This window comes from Ailuropoda melanoleuca, chromosome 20, assembly GCF_002007445.2.
Source record: "Ailuropoda melanoleuca isolate Jingjing chromosome 20, ASM200744v2, whole genome shotgun sequence".
NCBI classification, from domain to species: Eukaryota; Metazoa; Chordata; class Mammalia; order Carnivora; family Ursidae; genus Ailuropoda; species Ailuropoda melanoleuca.
Genome location: NC_048237.1, coordinates 28,029,121 through 28,052,733, shown reverse-complemented (window position 1 = coordinate 28,052,733; position 23,613 = coordinate 28,029,121). Strand labels below are relative to the sequence as shown.

Below are 23,613 nucleotides of genomic sequence, written 5' to 3'. Positions count from 1 at the left end.
ATTTTGCTGCTGACTGGATGATTTATAAAAGCGTTTCAAGGTAGTGCACAACTGTTTAAAACTTGGTTTTCAGAATCATAATGTTTTGGAACACAAACATTCCTGTATATGTAAGCTATGGACAAAGATTAAAAATGCTACCATATCTAGATAATGTTCTAATAAGGAAACATGAAAACCACTTCTATTCAAGTATATGATTAAAACAGATGAAAGCATCAGCTCTTCAGAAACTGTCCATTCTATGTTTCTCATTCCATGGTGAAATATTTTAACATCAAGTAGACTTTCTCTGTCTTGGATATTTATCCTTGTTTTGTTAGCCATATGTGATTACTGAAGTATTGGGTATAGTGAGAAATACTTTAAAATTTTTTGATATGAAATAGGTTAATCACTGGTAGAGATGCTGGTAGATCTTTTCCTTTTTTTAATTTTTAAATTTTGTTGGGGAGGGTGGTATTTTAAAACAAAAAGATTAGATATCTTTTGCCAGAGTACTTGGTCTTTTAGTGTTTCTAGATTTACATGGTGTGAGTCTTAAAATCAAGGACTTCAAAAGTAAAAACTATTAACAAATGTTGCTTTTGAAGGAGTTTATCTTATCTATACCTTAGCTTTTTCTGCACCTCCTTTCATTTAGATTATAAATCACGAAAATTACAAATTTTAAGGGTTACTTGGTATTCTTCTCAAAGCTAAGTCCAAAGCATTACACTATAATTCCCTTTCAGCAGAGCCCTGTAATTCATATCACACTGCCTATTCCTTAAACCATATTGTCTGGAATTATCTACAACCTACGTCTTAGAAGATTTTTATATACATTTGCCACTAAGGCAGTAGTTCCTAAAATGTGGTGTCCAGAACTGCTAAATCAGACCCTATGGATTGGAGCCTAGCAGTCTGTCTTTAACAAGCCCTCCATGTGATCCTGATGCACTTTGAAAGTTGGAGTTGGCTTTTCCCAAGAAAAAAATTAAAATGTCCAGTTAAGATAAAACCTTTGCATTTCTCCCTAGTGAAAAGGCCCCTTATCACCCTTACACAGGCTAGGAGCTCCTCCTATCCTCCTCTTCCTTCATTGGCTGAATATATTTCATCAGACCCAACACATACTTTCAGTAGCTTTAAGCAGACCTCAATATTGCATTGTAGAGTTCTGTGATGTCAACAATCAAGAGAGAGCACAATGCCTTCTTTCATGTCGCTGCTAATCCTGCCGGGCAGGAATGCTCGAATGATTTTCAGTTAGTGTCAGCAGGTATAAAATGTTCAGGAAAGTCTAGTGGAGGCTAGTTGCCTCTTGAGATGAAATAACAAGACCAAAAATAGAAGTAATACATAAGTAATATTTGGATGTCAGAGTAGCAGCTGGCATATTAAGAAGTACTGAAATGAGGAATTACATTAATATCAAGAAGGAAATTTATAATCAAATAGTAGTAAGCAATGATAGGAAGAGGAGAGAACTGCCTTAAACTCAGGTCAGGGCCCAGTATGGGTTGGGTAACAAGCATTTTTTCTGACTTAATGGAGTATTTCAGTTAATATTTGTTAAAGCTAAATTTCAAAGGAAGCAATTTTACAAAGAAAAATGACTAAGATACTTCCCACATTACTAACCTTTAGCCTTAAAAAGCCCTGCTTTGCAACCACATAAAGCAACTTTTTACTCATATACATATTGCCACCTTAATGAGAGTCTTGGAATATCGACTAAATCAACATTAGCTTTTTTTTCTCAATCATACAATAGCCTTTCATTACATTACTCTTACCTAAATGCATAATGTAATAATATATATGTTAGCACACCTGTTAGCATAAACTCAGATATTCTTTTTCTAAAATTCACTATAGCTTTGGGGCGCCTGGGTGGCGCAGTCGTTAAGCGTCTGCCTTTGGCTCAGGGTGTGATCCCGGTGCTCTGGGATCGAGCCCCACATCAGGCTCCTCCGCTAGGAGCCTGCTTCTTCCTCTCCCACTCCCCCTGCTTGTGCTCCCTCTCTCACTGGTTGTCTCTCTCTGTCAAATAAATAAATAAAATCTTTCAAAAAAAAATAAAATAAAATTCACTATAGCTTAAAGCTACAAGGTACAAAAATTTAGAATAGCATATGAATAAGTTGCAATGAAGAAAAAATTTGAAGGGGCTCTTTGGAAGACTTAATGGAATCTGCATGGAACTTTTTTTTCAATCTATGAAACTGCTGGCTCATATAGTTGGTTTAAGGACTGTGAAAAGATGTAGGTGGGTAGTATCTGCCTTCATTCTTTAGTGGTGGAGTGGATTACACATTATGTATGCTTTTCTTCATTTTCTGCTAGGTTTGAAGTGCCTGAGTTTATTTCTTAAAATAAAATAGACCTAGGTCTATTTGGCCAGTAATGTTTGTTTTTCTTTCTTAATGTATTTGCATTTAGAAATAAAGTTTATAGCAAAGCAAGTGATTATTTCTAATATGATAATGTTTTCTTATTTCAAACAGCTTGTTAAAGGCCTTCAGCAGGAGCTGAATCGATTATATTCCCTTTTCTGTTCTCGGAATCCAGACTTTGAAGAAAAAGGGGGTAAAGTCTCAATAGTGTCACATTCTTTGGGATGTGTGATCACTTATGACATAATGACTGGCTGGAATCCAGTTCGACTCTATGAACAGTTGCTGCAGAAGGAAGAAGAGTTGCCAGATGAACGATGGATGAGCTATGAAGAACGACATCTGCTGGATGAACTCTATATAACAAAGCGACGGTAAACTGCCCTAGTCTCTTCAAGCATTTTAAAAGTCTTTGTGGAATTACTGGACTTCTTAGGAGAACACTGTAAGATTTTCATGATAAAGAAAAATATGTTATTCGGAGTGTGAAGATTATTAGATAACATGACTAATCAGCTAGAGACTGTTTTGTTAATTTTCATGCTAATTACATGTGTGTTCCAGTACCACAAAGTAAGTTGTTTTGTCATCATCTTCTTTTTCCCTCCATCTCTTCTTCACAATATTAGGAGTGAAACCTAAAACTTATTCCAAGCTGAGTCACCACACAGCATCCCTATCGAAAATGTTTACCAGTTTATAATCCTTCATAGTTTTTATGAATCTTAGAGATGGGCCTTTGTCTGTCTTATTATTCTGAAAATAATTTTAAAACCTTTTCTTCCTTGTCAAATTTTTTCACAGATTCATAATTATTTGATCACTTGTGGCCTTCCTGATACTATCTTATAATTCTTTAACACATTCCTGTCTTCAGCTGTAGTTACATGCTCTGTTCTTCTCTGTCCTCTTAATGCATCCTGTCAGTTCTAGTGGAATAGCGAAAAGTCACTGATCTCGATAGTTAGCATCATATAAAACAACCAGTTTAGTTGACTAATACTTTTATTCAGGAAGCCTTGGATTTATTTTAGTCTTATAGAAGTTGTCTAAGGATTTCATTTAGAATATTATTAAGTACCATAGGCTAGATACATGAATTTTGTGGTGTCAAAATAATTGATAGTTTTGAGAGAAAATATAAGCAGAGCAGCATTTGAGACATAAAATCCAGTTTAAAAAAAAAAAAACAGAGGCGCCTGGGTAGCGCAGTCGTTAAGCGTCTGCCTTCGGCTCAGGGCGTGATCCCGGCATTCCAGGATCGAGTCCCACGTCGGGGCTCCTCCGCTGGGAGCCTGCTTCTTCCTCTCCCACTTCCCTGCTGTGTTCCCTCTCTCGCTGGCTGTCTGTCACATAAATAAATAAAATCTTTAAAAAAAAAAAAAAGTTTAGAAAAGGAACTGCACCTTTTAAAAAAATTAGTTCTGTTATTTATTAAATGTAAGTAGATACAGAACATTACAATGGGAAAAAATTGAAATAACCCATCTCATCAGCAGAGAAGGATTAATAAACTGTGGTTGATCTGTATGAAGGACAATTACACAGCTGTTACAAAGATTGAAGTAGATCACGAGGCAATGAAATGAAAAGACCTCCAAGATTCATCATTAAATGTAGAAAAAAAGAGGGGCGCCTGGGTGGCTCAGTCATTAAGCGTCTGCCTTCAGCCCAGGGTATGATCCCAGGGTGCTGGGATCAAGCCCCCCATCGGGCTCCCTGCTCCGCTGGGAGCCTGCTTCTTCCTCTCCCACTCCCCCTGCTTGTGTTCCCTCTCTTGGTGCCCCTCTCTCTGTCAAATAAATAAATAAAATCTTTAAAAAAAAAAAGTAGAAAAAAAGAAAGACCTAGAGCAGTGCATATGGTATGAACATTCGGTGTGTGTTTTTTTTAAAATGTATATATGCTTGTATTTGCCTCACATTTTTCTGAAGGATCCTCCCAAAAACCTATTAACAGCAGCTATTATGAAGAGTAGGGCTACTTTTACTAATCATTTTATAAACATTTATAGACTACAGCAGATGCATTTGTTAAATACTGTCAGTAGGGATTAGTTTGAGGCATTGGATAATGGGTCATCCTTTTCTTTAGTGAACTAGTAAGCATCTAATATTTATGAAATTATAAACATAAATATTAGTACATAATCTCATACTGCTTCCTAGGCTGAGAGAAATAGAAGAACGGCTACATGGATTGAAGGCATCATCCATGACACAAACACCTGCCTTAAAATTTAAGGTAAGGAAAGAGAGATGAGATTTTCATTATTCAGCTCAATTTCTTTTCAAACATCATTTGAAGCATGACATTAGCATTCAAGTGAAACGTGAATTTTTCTTTTAAATGAATGTATATTAGAACACATACTGTGTGTTGGCCATTGCTAGTTTGGGGGTTCTACAAGGAAAAGAAGGGACAAGATGGTTCCCCAACCGTCAGGATCTGTAACACAGTGTTATTGGTACTATTAGCAGGGTATAGAATGATATATACAGGAGAGAGGGGGTTTAATTTTGCCTGAAAAGGTTCACAAAGGAATGACATTTGTACTTGATCTCAATAAATTGGATATTGCCAAGTGGAGGAAATGAGAAATGCTATTCTGAATCAAAGAAACAGCATGACAAAGGTGTGGAAGAGTATGACTTCATAGTACCTCCAAGAAACATGAAATAATCTCAAATAGTGGGAAGAGAAAAAGACAGATTTGGGAAATATTTAGCATTTAGAATTAATAAACTTTAGTAACCAGCTAGTTGTGGCTGATAGGAAAAAGAAGTATAATCAGTGATGATTTTAGGGATGGAAAGCTGGCATTTCTTTCCATGAGAAGTATATGACAGAAACACAAGATGAGATGTATGTGGTTAGTTTAGGGCAGGCAAAACAGTTTAGCTAGAATGCGCAGGATTGGGCAAGGGGCTGTGGGATAATAGGAAAAGCTAGAAATAAAGAACTTATATTTGATTGGACAGTGGGAAACTTTTCAGGGTTTTTGAGCATCAGAATGGAGCTGTTGAAAGCAGTGATTTAGAAGAATGAAAAGTGACAGAGCGAGCGATGTGAACATTGACCTGACTGTTGGAAAGGATACAGCCTATAGCTGCATAACAGAGAACTTGTTTGCAATGTTAAATGGAGCCTGGCACAAGTTCCTCAAGGCTCATTTCCATCTGAATGTACATCCAGGGATAGTGTACTGTATTATCTCTTCTTGAAACCTCTTTCTGTTATCACAGGAACTTAATATCCAGGTTGAGTCATGGAATGATGCAGAAATTTTTTTTAATTGGAATTTTCTTACTGAGCCTGTCTCTATGACTTACAATGTTGTCTTTTTAAACTTAGCATATTTAAAAGCCATATGGTAAAGGTATAACTTCTATTTAAAACCCTATGAGCGTGGTTTTTGGAGTCCTCTCCACCTGGAATTTGAGTTCCATCTCTACCACCATTATTATATATAATCAATGTGTTAAATATGTAGAACTGATCTGATAGAAAAAGTAAACTCTTGTATTTCAAGTCCTGGGTTTTTACTGGAGAGTTGAGTATGATCCTCCAAGTATATTAGGTTCTCAAAATTCAGTATCATATTAGTAGAGCTTATGCACTGTAATTGTGCACTCTTCTAAAACATAGCCACATGCCATCTAATAATAGGATTTTTAATTGTTATTTAATTACTCGTGGAGAAAAAATACAGAAATCTGAAATTTAAAAAGGAATATCTGATGAATTGGCAAATATTTAGGACTCCAGAGATCTAAGAGGAACAGAATAGATGGGTTTACTTTCAGAATACAGATGTTAGATCTGTGATAGGTGACCACTGAACTTAGAAAAAAGCAAACTATTGACAAATACTGGTCTGGAGAGTGGGAAATTTTTTTTCTGATGATGAAGCTTTGCTGCTAACTGATTATGTACTGGCACCCAAATCATTTAAGATCTCGAATTCATCTGTTTACTCGTCTCCGGACAAGGAGATTAGACTAAATGTCTGAAGCTCTTTTTCACCTTTAAAATTCTTTGATGGATGTAGATATCACTCAAGCAGTCATTACTAGAATAATTACTTGGTGTGTTTGTCTGTGAAACTGCATACCAATCATAAAGAAAAGTTATTTATTCCAGGGATGTGGCAATTTAACAAACATTTATGAAACGCCTGACCAAAGCATAAAGCATTTGCTAGGGTGTCTGAATCAAACAGAAAGATTTACAAAAAAGAGAAAGGATTTACATAGCTTCTCTTCTATCTCAACTATTTTTTGTATCTTTCTCTATACTTTATTATCTTAATTATCTTAATCCTTTCAAAATTGGTGTTTTCACCTGTGTCACTATTTCAAATGCTTTTTCCTATAATTTTAATTAACACAAGTTAATTTTCTTCAGGGTTCAGACATGTTGAAGTTACCAGTCCTTTAAAAACAAAAAGTTTCTCATACCTTCTTTAACATAAAGGTACCATTTTCAAAATATATATTCATTCATTTGGGAAAAAAGAATCACTTTGGATGCAGTGGGGGAAAGAGATTAAAGGTACATAAAATTGGAGCCAGGGACAGGGTAATTACAATACAGTTACAGTGCGTGGGATGCCTGGGGGGCTCAGTTGGTTGGGCGTCTGCCTTCAGCTCAGGTCATAATCTCAGAGTCCTGGGATCAAGCCCCACATCAGACTCCTGCGGGCTTATCCCTCTGCCTTCTGCTCCCCCTGCTTATGCTCGCGCTCTCTCTCTCTCTCTCTGACAAATGAATAAATAAAATCTTTAAAAAAAAAAAAAGCCAATATAGTTACAGTGCAGTCCAGATGAAAAGCCATGAACAGTGTTAGAGTCTGTTGGAATAACTTCTTTGCTGTTGGGGAGGAGACGGAAGGATGAATTGGCGCTGTCTCACTTATCAGGATAAAGGGACATAAGAGAGATGTAGGGTGACCTTAGCGGGGAGAGGTATCGCGTGCTATATATAACCCAGTGCTGCTGACCACACTAGTTTTCTAGAAGCCCGCTCCCATGGCTTCCACGTATACTGCATTATCCTGGTTCTCCATTTCCTTTCACTCTCCTGGTCAGCAAGGCCCAAAGCTTGTAACTTGCCTCTGACTCATTCCTCATCCCCATCTCCATTCAGTCATGTTGATTCCACCCTCTCTTCTCCCATTTCCATTTCTAAATGGAACATCCTGTCCTGCCCAGTTCAGATTAGCTTTTGCCTAAACACTTTCTGTAGTTTCCTAACTTGTCTCTGAGTCACCAGACTCTCAGTTTTCTGGTTCATCCACACACTACTACCAGGTTTACCAACCTCCTAAAACATGGGTCAAATCCTGTTCTTTACTACCTATAAAATCAATTAAGTCCTACTTCTTTTAGTCAAATAGTCAAGATGCTGTACATTCTCATTCCAAGTTACATTTTCCTGACACCCAATTTTTCAACTATATCTATTTCTATTTTCTAAATTGAGCCAGATTCTTTCCGGCCTCTGGTTTAGTTCACAGTGATTCTGTCAATCTAAAATGTCCTCCTTTCTGGCCCCAATGACCCAGCCCCAAATGTAGAAATCCTTTTTACCTTTTATCACCAACGTGAATGCTTCCTCCTGTGTAGCAGAAGACATGAACAGACAGTTCTCCAAACAAGACATACAGGTAGCCCACAGACACATGAAAAGGTGCCAGCATCATTCCCCATCAGGGAAATGCAAATCAAAGCTTCAATGAGATACCACCTCACACCTGTCAGAAAGGCTAAAGTTAACGACACAAGAAACAGCAAGTGTGGGTGAGGACATGGAGAAAAAGGAGCCCTGTGGACTGTTGGTAGGAATGCAAACTAGTGCAGCCACTGTGGAAGACAGTATGGAGGTTCCTCAAGACATTAAAAATAGAATTACCGTACAATCCGATAATTCACCACTGGGTACTAACCCAAAAAATACAGAAACACTAATTTGAAAAGATATGTGCTCCCCTATATTTACTGCAGCATTGTTTACAATAACCAAATTATGGTGGAAACGTAAATGTCCATTGATAGATGAATGGATGAAGAAGATGTGATATATATGTGCCATGGAATATTAGCCATAAAAAAGAATGAAATCTTGCCTTTCACAGCAACATGGATGGATCTAGTGGGTGTAATGCTATGTGGAATAAGTCAGAGACGAGTACCGTTATGATTTCGCTTATTTGTGGAATTTAAGAAACAAATTGACAAAAAGACAAACAAATAGATCCTTAAATACATAGAACTAACTGGTAGTTGCCAGGAGGAGAGGTGGGGTGGGTCGTGATGGGTGAACTAGGTGAAGGGGATTAAGAGTGCACTTGCTGTGATGAGCTCTGAGTAATGTGTAGAGTTGTCGAGTCACTATGTAGCACACCTGAAACTAATAAACACCATTAATTGTACTGGAATTTAAAAAAAATTTCAAACAATGTGGGAAAAAATGCTTCTTCCTGTGTGAACACCCTCAGAGTTGGAATTCGTCCTTTCTTTACTCTCTTATAGCAGTCTTTTCCTGTATTCATTTATTTTATTCTGTCTCCCCCACAGGATTGTAAACTGAGTGCAGAAGCTCTGCCTTAGTGGTCAGTAGACTTCACAGCATCTAGAATATTACTTAACGCAAAATAATAGCTTAATGAAACTCAGAAGTTCTTCCTCCTCCTTCTCGTTCTGTTTTCTATTAATTTAAGGAAAATGAAGTTGCTTCTGAAAATAGGTTTTTAGAATAATTAATGGTTGGCAAATAATTAACAAATAATGCAGATACCACCTGAACAAAGCTCATAAAAAAACTTATATTTGAAGATAATTTTATTATTTGCATTTTTACCACGTATTATGTTGTACCCAAATTCTGCTGGAAAACACTTCACCAGTTTTAAAATTTAAGACAACTTATCATTTTAGGTTGAGAATTTCTTCTGCATGGGATCCCCACTAGCCGTTTTCTTGGCATTGCGTGGCATCCGCCCAGGAAACACTGGAAGTCAAGACCATATTTTGCCCAGAGAAATTTGTAACCGGTTACTAAATATTTTTCATCCAACAGATCCAGTGGTAAGTAGCAGTTATAGATGTTTTTCCCTCAATATTAAATCGTTCCTAAAGACTCTGTAAGAAATATTGCAGGGTACAACTGAACTAATGAGAAACGAGTTCATTTTATCTGATTATATATTCATAGATTCCTATTAAGACATTTGTGTTTTGGTTAATTTAGGGCTCAGGAAATACCTTAGAAATGATCTGTTTATTTTATACTATAAGAGCATAATGAAAAATATTATCTATGGACAATTAATACCCAGAACAGGAGTCTTCTCTACTGTCAAACCATTACCGGTTGTGATACCAATAAGCCAGCAACCATAAATTTTAAAATCTCACTTTAAATTCTTCTTTCTCTGAAGCATGCTACAATTTTGAAATGTGTCTGTTAGGTCCCCTTATTCAATATTATCAAATATTCAAATATTTCATGTGTTTAACATGAAAAGATGGATGAATTTATTTTAGCATGGTGGGATTATAAAATTTGAGGTTTTTATATTCCCTTACGTTTGTACTGTTAATAATTTTTAAATGTAAACACTCCAGTGATCGTGCATCCAGGTAGGCCATTTAATACCAAGTAAGATTTTTAGATGAGAAAAATGCTTACTTAAATCTTTTTTGGGGACAAGGCTAGGTATAACTAAATTTAAAACAAACCATTTTAAATAGCTTTCATTCTCAGAAATAGCTTTGTCTTTTAAAAGATCTTTAGCTAGTACCAAGTAAATATAATATTGATTAAATACAAGAATTTTAGAAAATCTGTATGCTGAAGAATCAAAAGTGCTGTATTTACAAAATAAATTTTACTGAGTTGAAAACTAGTATTAGATTCAAATACAGACTGTGCAGTCTTGGCCAAGCGTCTCCTGAGACTGTTATCTAGATGATGCAGATGATAATATTTTACCTCATCAGGTTGTTAGTATTAAGTATGATATATGTGAAAGCACCCAGCTAGACATTAAGTATTTCATTAATACACAGTCATTTACTCATTGCCTTATAACTTGAAAGTGAACTTGAAAGTGAACTTGAGTTCGTAGGGCAACTCTGGAGTTTTCATTGTATACCCTGTCGTGGGTATAATCTTAACTTTGTTATATTATAAAGGGGGGGCTCCAAAGTCAGTGTATTAAGTTATTTTTACTACTCATTTTATAGTTTTCCTGTGATTTTTTTAAAGTTTTTTTTAATAAAGTTTGTGTCAGGACTGTGCTAGGCAATATTTACAGACGTTATCTGTTCTTCTCAACATCCTTGTGAGGTAGGAAGCATTAATCTCCTTCCTATACCTCAGAAAACAGGGTCTCTGAGACCTTGTAACTTGGTAGGTGTCACAGTTGACAAGCGATGGAGGCCAGAATAGGAACTTGGGGAATTCTAATTCTCATTGGCCAAATCCATTCATTGCCTTTTCCGCGCTATCATTCTTTCTTCAAGTTAGACAAATGGTCTTGTATCAGCATCCAGTTTGTGCTGTTACTATGTCAATCTGGTTCAAAAGAGAGCTTACTAAGAGCTCCTAAAATATTACAGATTGACCTTATTTATTGTGTTCTAGTTTACTGTTTACTGCTTCAGCTTTGTTGGTCAGACTAACATAAATCTAATTGTTAGATGATATCAGAACATAATGAGAATTAATCTGTTTCTCTGAAAAACAAATTAATGGGCACTGTTAGGTTAGACTAACGCTAATTGGTTTTTTTATAATCTCATCATTAAGGGTATATAATTAGACTAATTACATATTATTAGTAAACAAATAAGAATGCATGTTAGAAATACCAGGCTTTTTTGAATTCCCAAGGTCTGCTGAGCATGCAATAGAATAAGAATAAACAGTTTAGTAAAATCCAAGCATTGTGCCTTAATGTGTTTCTTTGAACTTTTTTTGATCAAGGCTTATAGATTAGAACCGTTAATACTGAAACACTACAGCAACATTTCACCTGTCCAGATCCACTGGTATAATACTTCCAATCCTCTACCTTATGAGTATATGAAGCCAAGCTTTCTCCACCCAGCAAAAGAACCTACCTCAATTCCAGAAAATGAAGGCATTTCAACAATACCAAGCCCTGTGACCTCACCAGTCTTGTCCCGCCGACACTATGGGGAATCTATAACAAATATAGGCAAAGCAAGTATATTAGGTAATTCCTCTTAAGTATTTCTTATCAGTAAGTATAAGCACTTTTTAAGGTAGGCATTAAATTTGGGGTACTTGAAAATACTCTGTTTATTACAAAACATCCAACATTTAATCCCTGTGTTTAGAATTAACTACCCTCTCACTGTTCATATTGAGAGCCAAAAGCCCTAACAGTTCTCCAATTAGATCAGATCTTGTAATTTTAGACTGTGAGATAGCTGGATAGACAAGAGAAGGTCTGGGAATCAAGACCCTCATTTTAATCTTGGCCCTGTCACCTACTGTAAGATCTTGGGTAAGTTACATCATTTTTAAAGGTCTGCTTCCTCATCTGTAAAATGAGGGAATACTTGAGTCTAAGGGTGCCCCCCCCCGCCACAAGTTCTCCGATTCGTGTCTTAACAGTCGCTCAAACCGTGTTCATTCTGGGGGCAACAAGGATATTTAATTTCTCTTTAAATGGTCTCCAGCACCAGCCACAATGTTTGGTGTAGGGCTGGAGCTCAATTACGTGCAACTTGAATTAGTCCGTTGCTCTTGGTTACGGGTTGTCTTAATATAAAATGCCACAAGATGGCACTATAAATAGGTTTTTCATTGATATTTCACTTTGTCATACAGATTGTTTGATAGCTTCTTATAAAATATTCACTCAACTTCAGTAGTAAAGCATATCAATAGTAAATATATGCCTATGTCAATGCCATGGTTCTTATTAAAGTTTTTAAACTTACCAAATAATTTAATAAACTATGATCACTTGAATAAAATAGAATATTTATTCCTTTTTTTGTAAGCTATATTCCTACAGCTTGTACAACTCTCATTCTGGGCAACACCGTTTTTACTTAGAAACGTACAATATAAATTGGAGTTTTCCTATGTTCCCACCCTGGAAAAAGATGACTAGGGCTTGGTTCCTCTGCCAGTTGGCTGTAACTGGATGGTGCTCTTTGGCTTGGAGTGTGGTGTAATTCAGCAGACTGACTGCCCTGTCTTGTGAAATACAGGGGCCGCTAGCATCGGAAAGGGCCTGGGAGGAATGTTGTTTTCAAGATTTGGACGTTCAACTACATCCCAGCCGTCTGAGGCATCAAAAGACTCAATAGAAGATGAGAAGAAGCCGGTTGCCTCGCTTCCCACGACCACTGTTGCAACACAGACCCTTCCACACAGCAGTTCTGGCTTTCTGGATTCTGCATGTTAGTTCATACTCTTCTTTCCTTACATTTACGTTGTTCCTTACAACTTGAGGGCAGAGAGGATTAAAGTACTGACAGGAGCAGTCAACTCTAAAATCTAAAGCATAAGTTAGCTTTTAAAGAAAAAGTACCTTTTATTATATTTTTAAGTATAGTTTCCAGGTAAATGGAGTTTTACTCTCTGCATTGGTGAATTAATAGTTAAGAACATTAATAATCAGTGGCACTGATTATTATAAGACCCAATGGCACAGGGGTCTTAAACATTAAGTATAAAATAAATCTCCTTGGGGTGTGCACCCCCTGATTTTTATAAAGTAGATTTTTTAAAATATGACTTTAAAAATTCACTTAACTGCTTCAAACCTATGCTGTATATTCTTGATACTTTTTAAAAGCTACTATGCCAAAACTATCCTGCTGCTAATTCCACAGTCCCCTTCATCCAACCAAATTATAAGACTTTCTTCTTATCATTGTATTAGATCCACTATGGCTTTCAGCCCTATCCCAGCTACCTAGCAAAAGAAGATATTCAAGAAATGAATGAATGAATGGATAGTTATGCTTTACTTGGCATTACCATGGAGCTTTATTTAATTTTTTTCCAGTAGATTTCTGAGGTTTAAAATCTTGAATAGTTGTGAAACTCTTATATATTTAGTATATATTTAATTCCAAGGGTCTAATTTCGAACCTTATTTTTAAGTGTACATTAAAATAAGACTAATAAGTCCTATTTTTCTATTGATTTACATAAGGAACTGTGGATTCTCAAACTAGCTGCTTTTATAACTGTAGAATGCAGAAAACTTCCTTTCCTTTGTCAATAAATGTTTAAGCAGATTTTATTTTAGATACTTGTAGCCTTATTTTCTTGCTGTGTCTGCCACTCTGAATTTTAAAATGACCAGCATCCATTGCCATCCATAAAATGTAGTTAAAAGGAAGCTCAGGTGTGGCAGTCTTAGGAGGCTGGATCTTTCTCCACAGTCAGCCCCACTCCAGAAGGAGTTATCCTGGACATTCCTGAGTTGGACATTCCTATTTGGACCAGTAGCATTTTTTTAACTTAATCCTATTTATGTGTCAGTCTCCGAGTACTGAAAATTTTATAATTGTAAGCCTTTTGGACACTGCCTAGAAAATTCATTTTAGACTTTGATATTTGTACAAAATTCATTTTTTAGTTTCTTACATAAGTTCCTATACTATTGCTGACTTAAGCTTTCACTTCAACTTAATATCAGAAATGTGACTATAAAAATACAAAATTCTGTTGTAACACGCAGAGGTCAAAATTCTAAACTTCTGAGGAAAAATACTTTTAAAGAATTTTGTAAGATGGCAGGTAAAAAGTCACAATTCCTTGTAATGTTAATGCCCCCGAGAAAGGGTAATGAAGACATAAAGAGAGAATCTATAGGATCTGAGGAAAGAAAGCTGTTTTTTAGGTCTTTTTACTATTGAACATAGTAATTTCAAAATGATAATAGAGAAACCTGTTTCTTCTTTCAGGACAACAGTTATAGAGATGCTTAGCTGTATTGCATCATTATATTTTGATAGCTTAACAATAAGTACACTTTCTGTCATTCTTGCATATAAATTCTTTGTTGGTCCTAATGGTAAATTCCTTGTGGACTATAGACTCCACTAAGTATGAGGTCATCATGACTCTTAGTTAACATGTATTTATCTCTAGACATCTATATAACTATTAAAATTAAACTACTGTAGAGTTCCTTTTAAACCAAATTCCCAAGATTTGCCTTACTAATTCTTAGACTTGCTTCAATAATACACTTTTCTGTATAATCCTGATTTAGACATTCCTTATGTCATACTTGTTATATCTTGCCAATCAGAAAGCCCTTCTTCCTTAAATCTTCTTTCAGGAATTTGGTCATTGTGATTAGGTAATTCTGGCTTCCTTTCTTCTTTCTCCTCACAGCAGTTCTTCTTGATAACCTTTATTCTGAAGCTATGGACTTTGATTCTCTTGCTAGTTGAGGGTAAGATGGACACAGACTTTGAATTTATGAATCAATCAGGGTTTCTCTCTTTGATGAGTACGTGTGTGTTGTCCATTGAAACCACTTTATTGTTACCAAGTTGAAGCATCTTAGATAGCTGTTCGTCATTTCTTTTGAAAAGTCCAGGCTTATTTACAGGTGTTTTATGGTTCCATTTCTTGTACTCCCCTGTGTTTGTAACATATTATGAAAAAAAAATCTGTTTCTTTTAGCATGTTTCGCCTCTATGTTAGAACTTATATGAGCATAAATTTGGGGGATATCTGGGGGTTAACAGATTATGACATTGTATTTCAAAGTTAATTATGCTTACATTTCCCATGAGAGAGCTCTTCGTAAAAACCGAAGTATGTACTTTTTTATGTATGCTAGGTTTAATCAGCATATTTGGGAGTAGTATTCTAACTTTTGGCCACTACATCATTGAAGGCCCTTTGTAACCATCAGCTAACACTTTACAGCATCTTGTGTTTTTTTTTTCACAGATTTCAGACTTCAGGAATCGTTCTTTAATCTCCCACAACTTCTTTTTCCGGAAAATGTAATGCAGAATAAAGATAATACCCTCGGTATGGTATATGTCAGGAATAGTGTTCAGAATACTATGAAAATGATCTACTTAGAGGTCTTCTGCTCACTGAAAAATTGCATCAGTTCTTCTATGAGATCAGCTTGAATGTCACCATTATAGACTATTTTATATGTATTTTCTTCCTGTATTTCCTAATCTTAAGTAGTAGTGGTCCTGAAACCCAAGTACTGATTAGCTGCTTAATGTGCTAAAATGATACTCCTCTACGTTCCTACAAAGAAGGAACCTTATAGAGAGGGAAGAAAACCATTAGGCCGTTTTCCTTCTTTATTGTCCTAAAGGCTTCAAAGAGGTTCACTGTTCTTTTCACGTAAGACATTTAGATATAAAAAAGTTTCACAGTATAAGAAATGTAATCATTCCCAGTTATTTCAGGTGTCAGTAACATTGCTCCTTAGGGCTGTAGGGGTACCATAGCTGCTGGTATCTGGTTTCAACACAAACATTTAATCTTCTTTAAGAGGGATAGGGTTGCTTTTAAAAATTAGTAATTTTGGATGTAAGAGATATTTTCAGTCTCTTAGTTTTCTGTAGATTCTAAATGTATCACTAAGGATTAATCTTAGTTTAAAATCACTTTTATCATTAACTTTCATTCCTTTTTCCACAGCTCCTTTCTCTTTCCGTTTTCTTTTTTCTTTTTTTTTAATATTGGCTTTGTCTTTGACAAAAAATATGTTACAGGTTTTCCCTTGGATTTTTAACTGCATCTAATTTTACAACTTCTCTGTTTAATTGCTAGTATCTCACACTTTTTTTTTCTATTTTCAAATGAGGAGGGGAACCTCTTACTGGATAAAAATTCCAAAACAATATTTTTTTTTAAGATTTTATTTATTCATTTGACAGACATCTAGCGAGAGAGGGAACACAAGCAGGGGGAGTGGGAGAGGGAGAAGCAGGCTCCCAGCAGAGGAGCCTGATGTGGGGCTCGATCCCAGGTCTCCAAGATCACGCCCTGAGCCGAAGGCAGACGCTTAATGACTGAGCCACCCAGGCGCCCCTCAAAACAGTATTTTAATATAACAAACTGATTGGGATTTTTTTGCTCCCTAGCAGCAGTTTGTGTTGATGTAACTTCATAAATTTCCCTCAAGGAATGATCTTATATAAGTGTTCTCACTTGTCCATGAAGAAATTATTTGACTTGTGCTTTTTGCATATTTAGTTGGATGAAAGGAAATTAATCCACTCATTTATCCTGCATTCAAGTAGCCCTTATATCTGCCATCCTAAAACCATCCCAGCTACCTAGGCAACTAGCCCACTAATTATAACTACAGCAAACTGATTCAAATGGTAATATGTGTATGGCTTCTTTTTCTCTTCCCCTGCTTTTTTTCTTTTAACATTACTCGTTAAAGTTTTACCATGAGCTAGTCACTAGAAAAGATAGCAGAATGGAACAGACGAGCACTGCCCACAAAGATGTTAAATGCTGGTTTGAAAATTAACTCTTTTCCAGGGAGCAGACGCTGTGTAGTAGCAAGGTAGATGACTGCATGAGCAGTTACAGGATGTGGTAGGTCTGAGCAGCGGGTGGCGAAGTTACAGGTGAAGTACTCTGGCGGTCCTAGGGAATGAGAAAATGCCTTCACCTGGGGAAAATCGTAAAAGGCTCTGTGGGAGTAGGATTTGGACATGCAGAGGTGAAAGATGCTTCAGGAGAAGAAACAGCATAAGCAGAGCACAGGATATGTAGAGAACCAGAAGTTAGTTGAATGGAAGGGAATAGTTCTAAATATGATTGGAAGAGTTTCTTAAGCCAGATTGTAGAGGGTCCAGCAAATCTGGCCATCTCCTGGAGTTTTTTTGTATTCAAGGGGTACCCACAGAGCCTATATTTACCAGTAAAGCCCGTCTGTTATCAAACACGAGGTATCTTGAGTATCTTTCAGGATAGATTATGTTGGGAAATTATTTTGACAGATACAAAAACTGGTTATAAAACTCATTTTAGAGTTTTTGTTTTTTTCAAATAAAGGATAGAGAATATTCTTAAATATATTTGAAATTACAACAATTCACAAATGTAAATATTCCTTGAATGTCAAACACCTCACCTCATGAGTTGTCTGACTGCGCTGAGGCAACACAAAAATAAGAAGACATAATTTACCAACAAGAACTCAGCGTAATCTTTTTTATTACGAAAGAATCTTTTGCCAGTCATTTGAAAACTTTTTCCTTTACTGTATTTTTCTTGGTGTCTGCCTGTAGCCAAAAAACGTGCAATTATGACCATAATTATTACTTACAAATAACTTTTTTTTAAAGTTTTAGTTATTTATTTGAGAGAGAGAGAGTGAGAGGAGGGGAGAGGAAGAGGGAGAATCCCAAGCAGACTCCCTGCTGAGTGCAGAGCCCGATTTAGGGCTCAGTCTCATGACCCTGAAATCATGACCTGAGCGGAAACCGAAAGACACTTAACCAACTGAGTCACCCAGGTGCTCCAAGATAACTGTTAAGTTTTTGAAAATTTCTCTCCAGGGAAGTTAAGATGTTTACATTAAAACAGTAGAAACCTGTCCATTTAGTACACATTTTAATACTAAGATGCTCACTTTCTGCTCACACATTTTTTTTTAATATATCCATGTGGACAAACCTTGTGCAGAAAGTTCTCTGATGAAAGCACAGTGCTGATGACATTTTACCTCCATACTTCATAAATTGCAGGCATTCACTTTGGGGAATAGGAAGGGAAACAGGCCTATATAGTATGCAAGACTCCCGAAAAAAGAAAAGAATCCATGTTTTAAAGCAGTATAAGCAAACTGCTAATGATTGTTAAAATCTAACAGTCTTTTTCTCAGTTTTAGTTTTCTTCACTTGTTCAGGATCTTAGTCTTTTTTTTTTGTGGATAGAGGAATTCTAGTCCTTAGGCATTCAAAAGAGAGAAGAAACGACCAAATGATGATTTTATGTTCTCCTTTCTCTTTGACCTAACTCAGTGAGAGAAACTAGGAAAAAACTACCAGCTGTGTTGTGCACCCATTTTTGATATGCTGATCATGAGAAAGTAGGTCCAAGGCAATTCCGTATAGATTTGGCCCTACTTTGGCCAAGAGCACATCTCACAGCACGTAAAGAATGGTACTGCCACCTAGACCTTTGCTCCCTTGGAGATTCTGTGATCTACATAAAAAGGAGAGAGAAGATGAGACCTGGACCCACCTAATTCCATCTCTCCACCTACAGAACCAACACACGTGAGGTCAGCTGCACAAACAGCCAGACTGCCTATTGTAAACCTTTTAAGGAAAATGAGAGACTGAAACCAATTCATCGGGTACAGGCTGGCTATCTTACTCCCATTTTGATGAGGACAGCCTGCAGATAAATAGCAACAGATAGAAAGTCCCTGTAGGTGATAAGAATGACAAAGGCTATAATTGGATGGTAATTAAATTCAGCATTTGAGTGTTTAGTATGTGAAAGGCAGTGTTTCACGACAGTAACAGCATTTAAGAGTAAATGTTGGACACAAAATCAAAGCCAAATAATAGTTGCTATAACAGAAAAAATTTCCCTTTCTTTGACTCTAAAACAACAATTTGACTTAAGACTGTTAGACTAGGAAGACATTCTACAGTGGCATTTTAAAGTAGAAATTATAACTTGGTGGTCTTCGCCGATATTAATGTCTATTTTTCTCATCTCTTCTGTTTTTCCTCTTATTTCTGCTCTTTTCTCTGTAACTAACTCCAGTTTGACTTCTCTTCATCATGCTTGAGAATTCCAGTTTCCTCTTTTTTCACCTTTCTGTCTCTTGTGCCAGAATGTGCCTACAAAGCAAAATCAAATGTCCCATGGAATGCAAAAGACCAAAGATTCAAAAGGTCAAACGTCAAAAGACGTTACTACCCCACAGTTCCACATATGGATTTCAGCTATTTCTGATGTATTGTGGATTAGCTTATTGTAATTTAAATGAGAAATATAGCAGTTTAAAAAATTGTAAAAGGCCTATGTCAATATATTTTATAAGTGTTTTATAACCTAATTGGTATTTATGCTGCTTAGGGAAGGTAACCTTATCTGGAAAGATATGGATAGATCCATGGACTTTCCTTGTCAGAAAAGCATAGTTGAATAGAAAAGGAACAACTATATGCATTTTTAAATTACCAAAGGATCTTGTCACAAGTACCTATTTAAAATAACCATTAGCTCAACATTTATATGAAAGCACTCTCTAGAGTGATATGATTTCCTGTGTGCAATTATCAAGTTCAGTGGAAAGCAGAAACCCAACTTTTGTTCCAGCCTCCCTGATTTTTGCCGCCTTTTACTTTCCACATCTTCTGGCACTCTGAACAAAGATTCAAGTGGGTTTTTTTGTTTTTAAGATAGTTCCTTCAAAATATTATGTAACTCAATGACAGTTTTAAAGGAGTTCCTAAAGATCGAACTATTGTTTTTCTAAGTGTTTTATCTCTAGGACTTATTAAATGAATCCTCTGTAATTCTCTTTTAGCCTTGATTTTTCTCTAACAGGTATTGCAGGGTCTTACTGTGGGTTTTAGAAAAAGACTTGATTGAATTCACTGAATTGTTTGAGGACAGCACTGTTATAAATGGAGTCCTTCCTCCCAAGGATCAGCACTGTTCCTCTGGTTTAACTGTCCCAGCCACCCAATGGATTCTTTATCGATCATACATTTAGTGAGCACTTGTATGTCCCAGGCATATGTGAGGCCCTGCTGACTGCATGGCCACGTGGGAAGCCTAGGACTGCAAAAAGTCACCACCAAACGAGGTGATGGATAGGACCTCCCCAGGGAAGGATCCTTTGAGTGATCTGTGCACCCCCACAGACATTATTGCATATGAGCCTGGCCTACAATTTTGCAGGAGGGCTGTTTTCCTTATTTTACAGATTAGGGACAAAAATTAAATAGGAAAGCTGAGATTTGAGCCCAATTTTTGTACTCCAAATATACCCTGTGATACCAAGTGAATTTTTTTGTTTTATTCCTTTATTATCCCATATTGATCTGAGCATACAAAAGAAAGGACTCCACCAAATAGAATCCTGAGCTATTGAGGCTGTTTGGGGTGTTGTGTTTTTTGGGGTTTTTTTTTCCCCCATAAGCTTAGAGTGGAAAGTCACGTAAGGAAAAAAAAAGATAATTAGGAGAATCACTTCTATTAGCTAAATTTTTATTCTCAACTCTAGGTGAAGTGTATATAGAACATATTGTAACACTTACTCCTTTGTTTGACTTTCTTTCTAGTGGAATTGGATCACAGAATTGATTTTGAACTCAGAGAAGGACTTGTGGAGAGCCGCTACTGGTCAGCTGTTACGTCACATACTGCCTATTGGTCTTCCTTGGATGTTGCCCTCTTTCTTTTAACCTTCATGCACAAACATGAGCACGACAATAATGCAAAACCCAATTTAGATCCAATCTGAACTCTTGAAGGACATTAGTGGCCCAAAACTGATTTCTTTCTGTTAAAATGTGTGTGTCAAGATATGGAGATTTCAGGTTTAAGTGTGTTTCAGTTTTGTTTAGGGCAAGAAGCATTTGAATTTAAAAGCACTTTATTTAAAAGACAAAAATATTTTTTCAGTCTGCAAGAAATTATTTACAGTTTTCATCATTTAATTATGAGTCTGACAGAACCCCCTGCAGAAAATCAAGCACGACCTGGAATTGCGTTTGGGTGAACTGTAAGGTTATAAATCACAATCTGATTTCTCCCAAGTATAAAGGCATATTGAGTTGGATCTAATGTATTAACCAAAATATGTTGTAAATCTAAAATGGCCAAGGTCCATTGTAGTCTGTGTGAAGGTCACAGGTGGTATCACTGTTGTAGATTTCTACAAAAGCTTCTATTTCCGCAGTTCCTTTGAAACAAGAGGATAACAGATTTCGAGTGTTTTGAATTTAACTTGCTTAGAAAAATGAATGCTAAAAAAAGAATGTTTGAACTACTGTATTTATAATTTATTACCTCTAATGGCTTTATTTCAGTATATGAAACATGACATTTTTAAAATGCTTCCTTTGAACAATTTAAGAACCACCTTTGTTTTCTATAGCATTAAGACCCTTTTTTTCCTCAAAACTCCATCTTTGTACTCTTCAGATGAATATATAGACACTGTGGCATACTTTCGGTATTTTTTTCATTAAAAACTTGTTTCACATAATTAACACTAGTTATTTTGAAAAAGAATGAACTTTTTATTATGTGACATGTACCTCAGAGAAAGCTAAAGTTTTCTAAATTTGACGCAACGTACTCCATCATGGCTACATTTCATTAACTTTATTGGACAATTAGTAAACAACTTTGGAGTAGTGAGTACTACAACTATTTTGAATATATAAACATCTGTGTGCCAAACAATTAACATATATAAAGGGATAGAGTGCCACTAACACATTTTACTTGTGAAGTGTTTAAGAAAACCTGGTTGAGATACAAGGCACATAGATCAGGATTCTAAGGCACTGGGAGAATTTTCCTTTGCTGTGATTGTCTCCACAGTGCTTTTCATCTCAGGAGCTCAAAGTTCTTTAAGATTCAGTCATCTATGTGGTAGCTCCTTGAGGTGAGTGTTTTTCTCATGTTACGTGTTAATACACTAAGGCACCAAAACATTTTAAAGTGCCTTGAGTTAGATTACAGAGCAAACAGAAGAGCTCAGATTGAGGCTAGCCTATAGTCTTTTATATGCTGTTCAGTGACTAGTAATTCACGTGTGACCTCTTAGTAGTTTGCAAACAGTAATAATCACAGAAGTTGTAATGTGTAATTTGGAGAAGAGACTGTGAAGCCAGTATTTTACCCTGCTTTTCGAATATGTTCTGGGGTTCTGACGTACAGAGGAGAGTTACTTAGAGGGGACCATCTCTACCCTAACCAACCCTCACTTCCGAATGGCTTCTACTAGGTCCCACTTAAGGTGCTGTCTTTGCTTATCTTGCAAGGATTTTCTTAGCTGCCCAGTAATTGTCGTCAGACTGGGAACAAAGTTGGATCAGTTGCACATCTCACCTACTCCTTTCTTAAACAAAGTAGTGGAATCCATAGGCTCACCTGTAGGTTTTCCTACAGCACCGTCAGTCCTCTTGTTTATTCTGGCCTTTCATTGAATTTGCACAGCAGAAAGCACTTCTCCGTGCTTAAAAAGATCCCAAGTTTCCATGACCAAATATGTGACTCCCCAAGAAATGCTTGCTATAAAAGGCTTTTGATGAAATCTTAGCAAAGCTGAAGCAATCTCTTTCAAATTTAGAGATTCCTGTGAACTCAGGTCACTTTCATACCCTGTATTATTTTGTAAGTCTAATTTAGTTCTCAGGAAAATTAAAACTCCTGTCTCACGCGACTGTATCATTAAAGGTACTTGAGCTTACGTCGCTGTAGGTGGTGTGACCCTCAAATGTTTACGAGCTTTAAGGGATTCATTCTTTACCACTAGAATGTGAAGAGCCCTTTTTACCTGAGAAGAGTAAAGTCTATCAAACCTTTTAATTTGCTATGGAATTTAAAAAAAAAAAAAAAAAAAAAAGGATATAGCCATAGCATATTATCTGCTTCTCATTTTTGATGTTGAGGAAACAAAATCAAATTTAACCATATGGAGTTTATTTGAATTCTTGAAAAGAGCAACACTTAAACCCCCTTGGCAAAATGATACATTCTGGATTACTGAACAGGTGTTTTGGTTTCAATTCATTATTTCATTAATAGAGATGGTGATCTTGATTTGATAGTACTCTTCTTGTTTCCATGTTTCTGCATGTTACCATGGAATGTACTTGTATATACTCAAGTAATATACAGAGTATGTGTAATTCCAGCTTGATTTAGAAGCTAAGTCCGTTACTGAGTAACATTTTGCAACTTTATTCCAGCAAGTACTAAATTGGCCAAAAAGTTCTGTTTTTGATACCATTAAAGTTTTATTCTCTATTTTGTGTACATGCTCTGATGATTCTTCTGAGTACTGGTCAGGTCATTCAGCTTTAACCCAGTTAGGGTCCCAGGAATTATCAAAACTTAGAATAAGGAGAATGTTTTGGATTAAATCTTACCTTATTTTTACTTTGAAACTAGCCTTTGCTAAAGCCTTTTGTTAGTTCATAACTTTATTTTCAGCAGGAATTATGTTTATGTTACAATCCATCAT

At 36.2% G+C, this 23,613-nt stretch overlaps 1 protein-coding gene across 2 annotated transcripts in view; it reads left to right on the top strand.

The window, feature by feature from the left end:
- DDHD1 (DDHD domain containing 1) overlaps positions 1-23,396 on the top strand; it is a 91,156-nt gene extending 67,760 nt beyond the window's left edge. The window contains exons 7-13 of one of the 2 annotated variants that reach the window (XM_002919650.4): positions 2,493-2,755; positions 4,550-4,625; positions 9,320-9,469; positions 11,373-11,625; positions 12,635-12,826; positions 15,348-15,431; positions 20,696-23,396. In XM_002919650.4, the coding sequence (XP_002919696.2) occupies positions 2,493-2,755; positions 4,550-4,625; positions 9,320-9,469; positions 11,373-11,625; positions 12,635-12,826; positions 15,348-15,431; positions 20,696-20,877 (1,200 nt within the window). In that variant the 3' untranslated portion in view covers positions 20,878-23,396. The remainder of the gene's footprint in view (positions 1-2,492; positions 2,756-4,549; positions 4,626-9,319; positions 9,470-11,372; positions 11,626-12,634; positions 12,827-15,347; positions 15,432-20,695) is intronic. The other variant, XM_034648414.1, reaches the window with a different exon arrangement.
- The last annotated feature ends 217 nt before the right edge of the window (positions 23,397-23,613 follow it).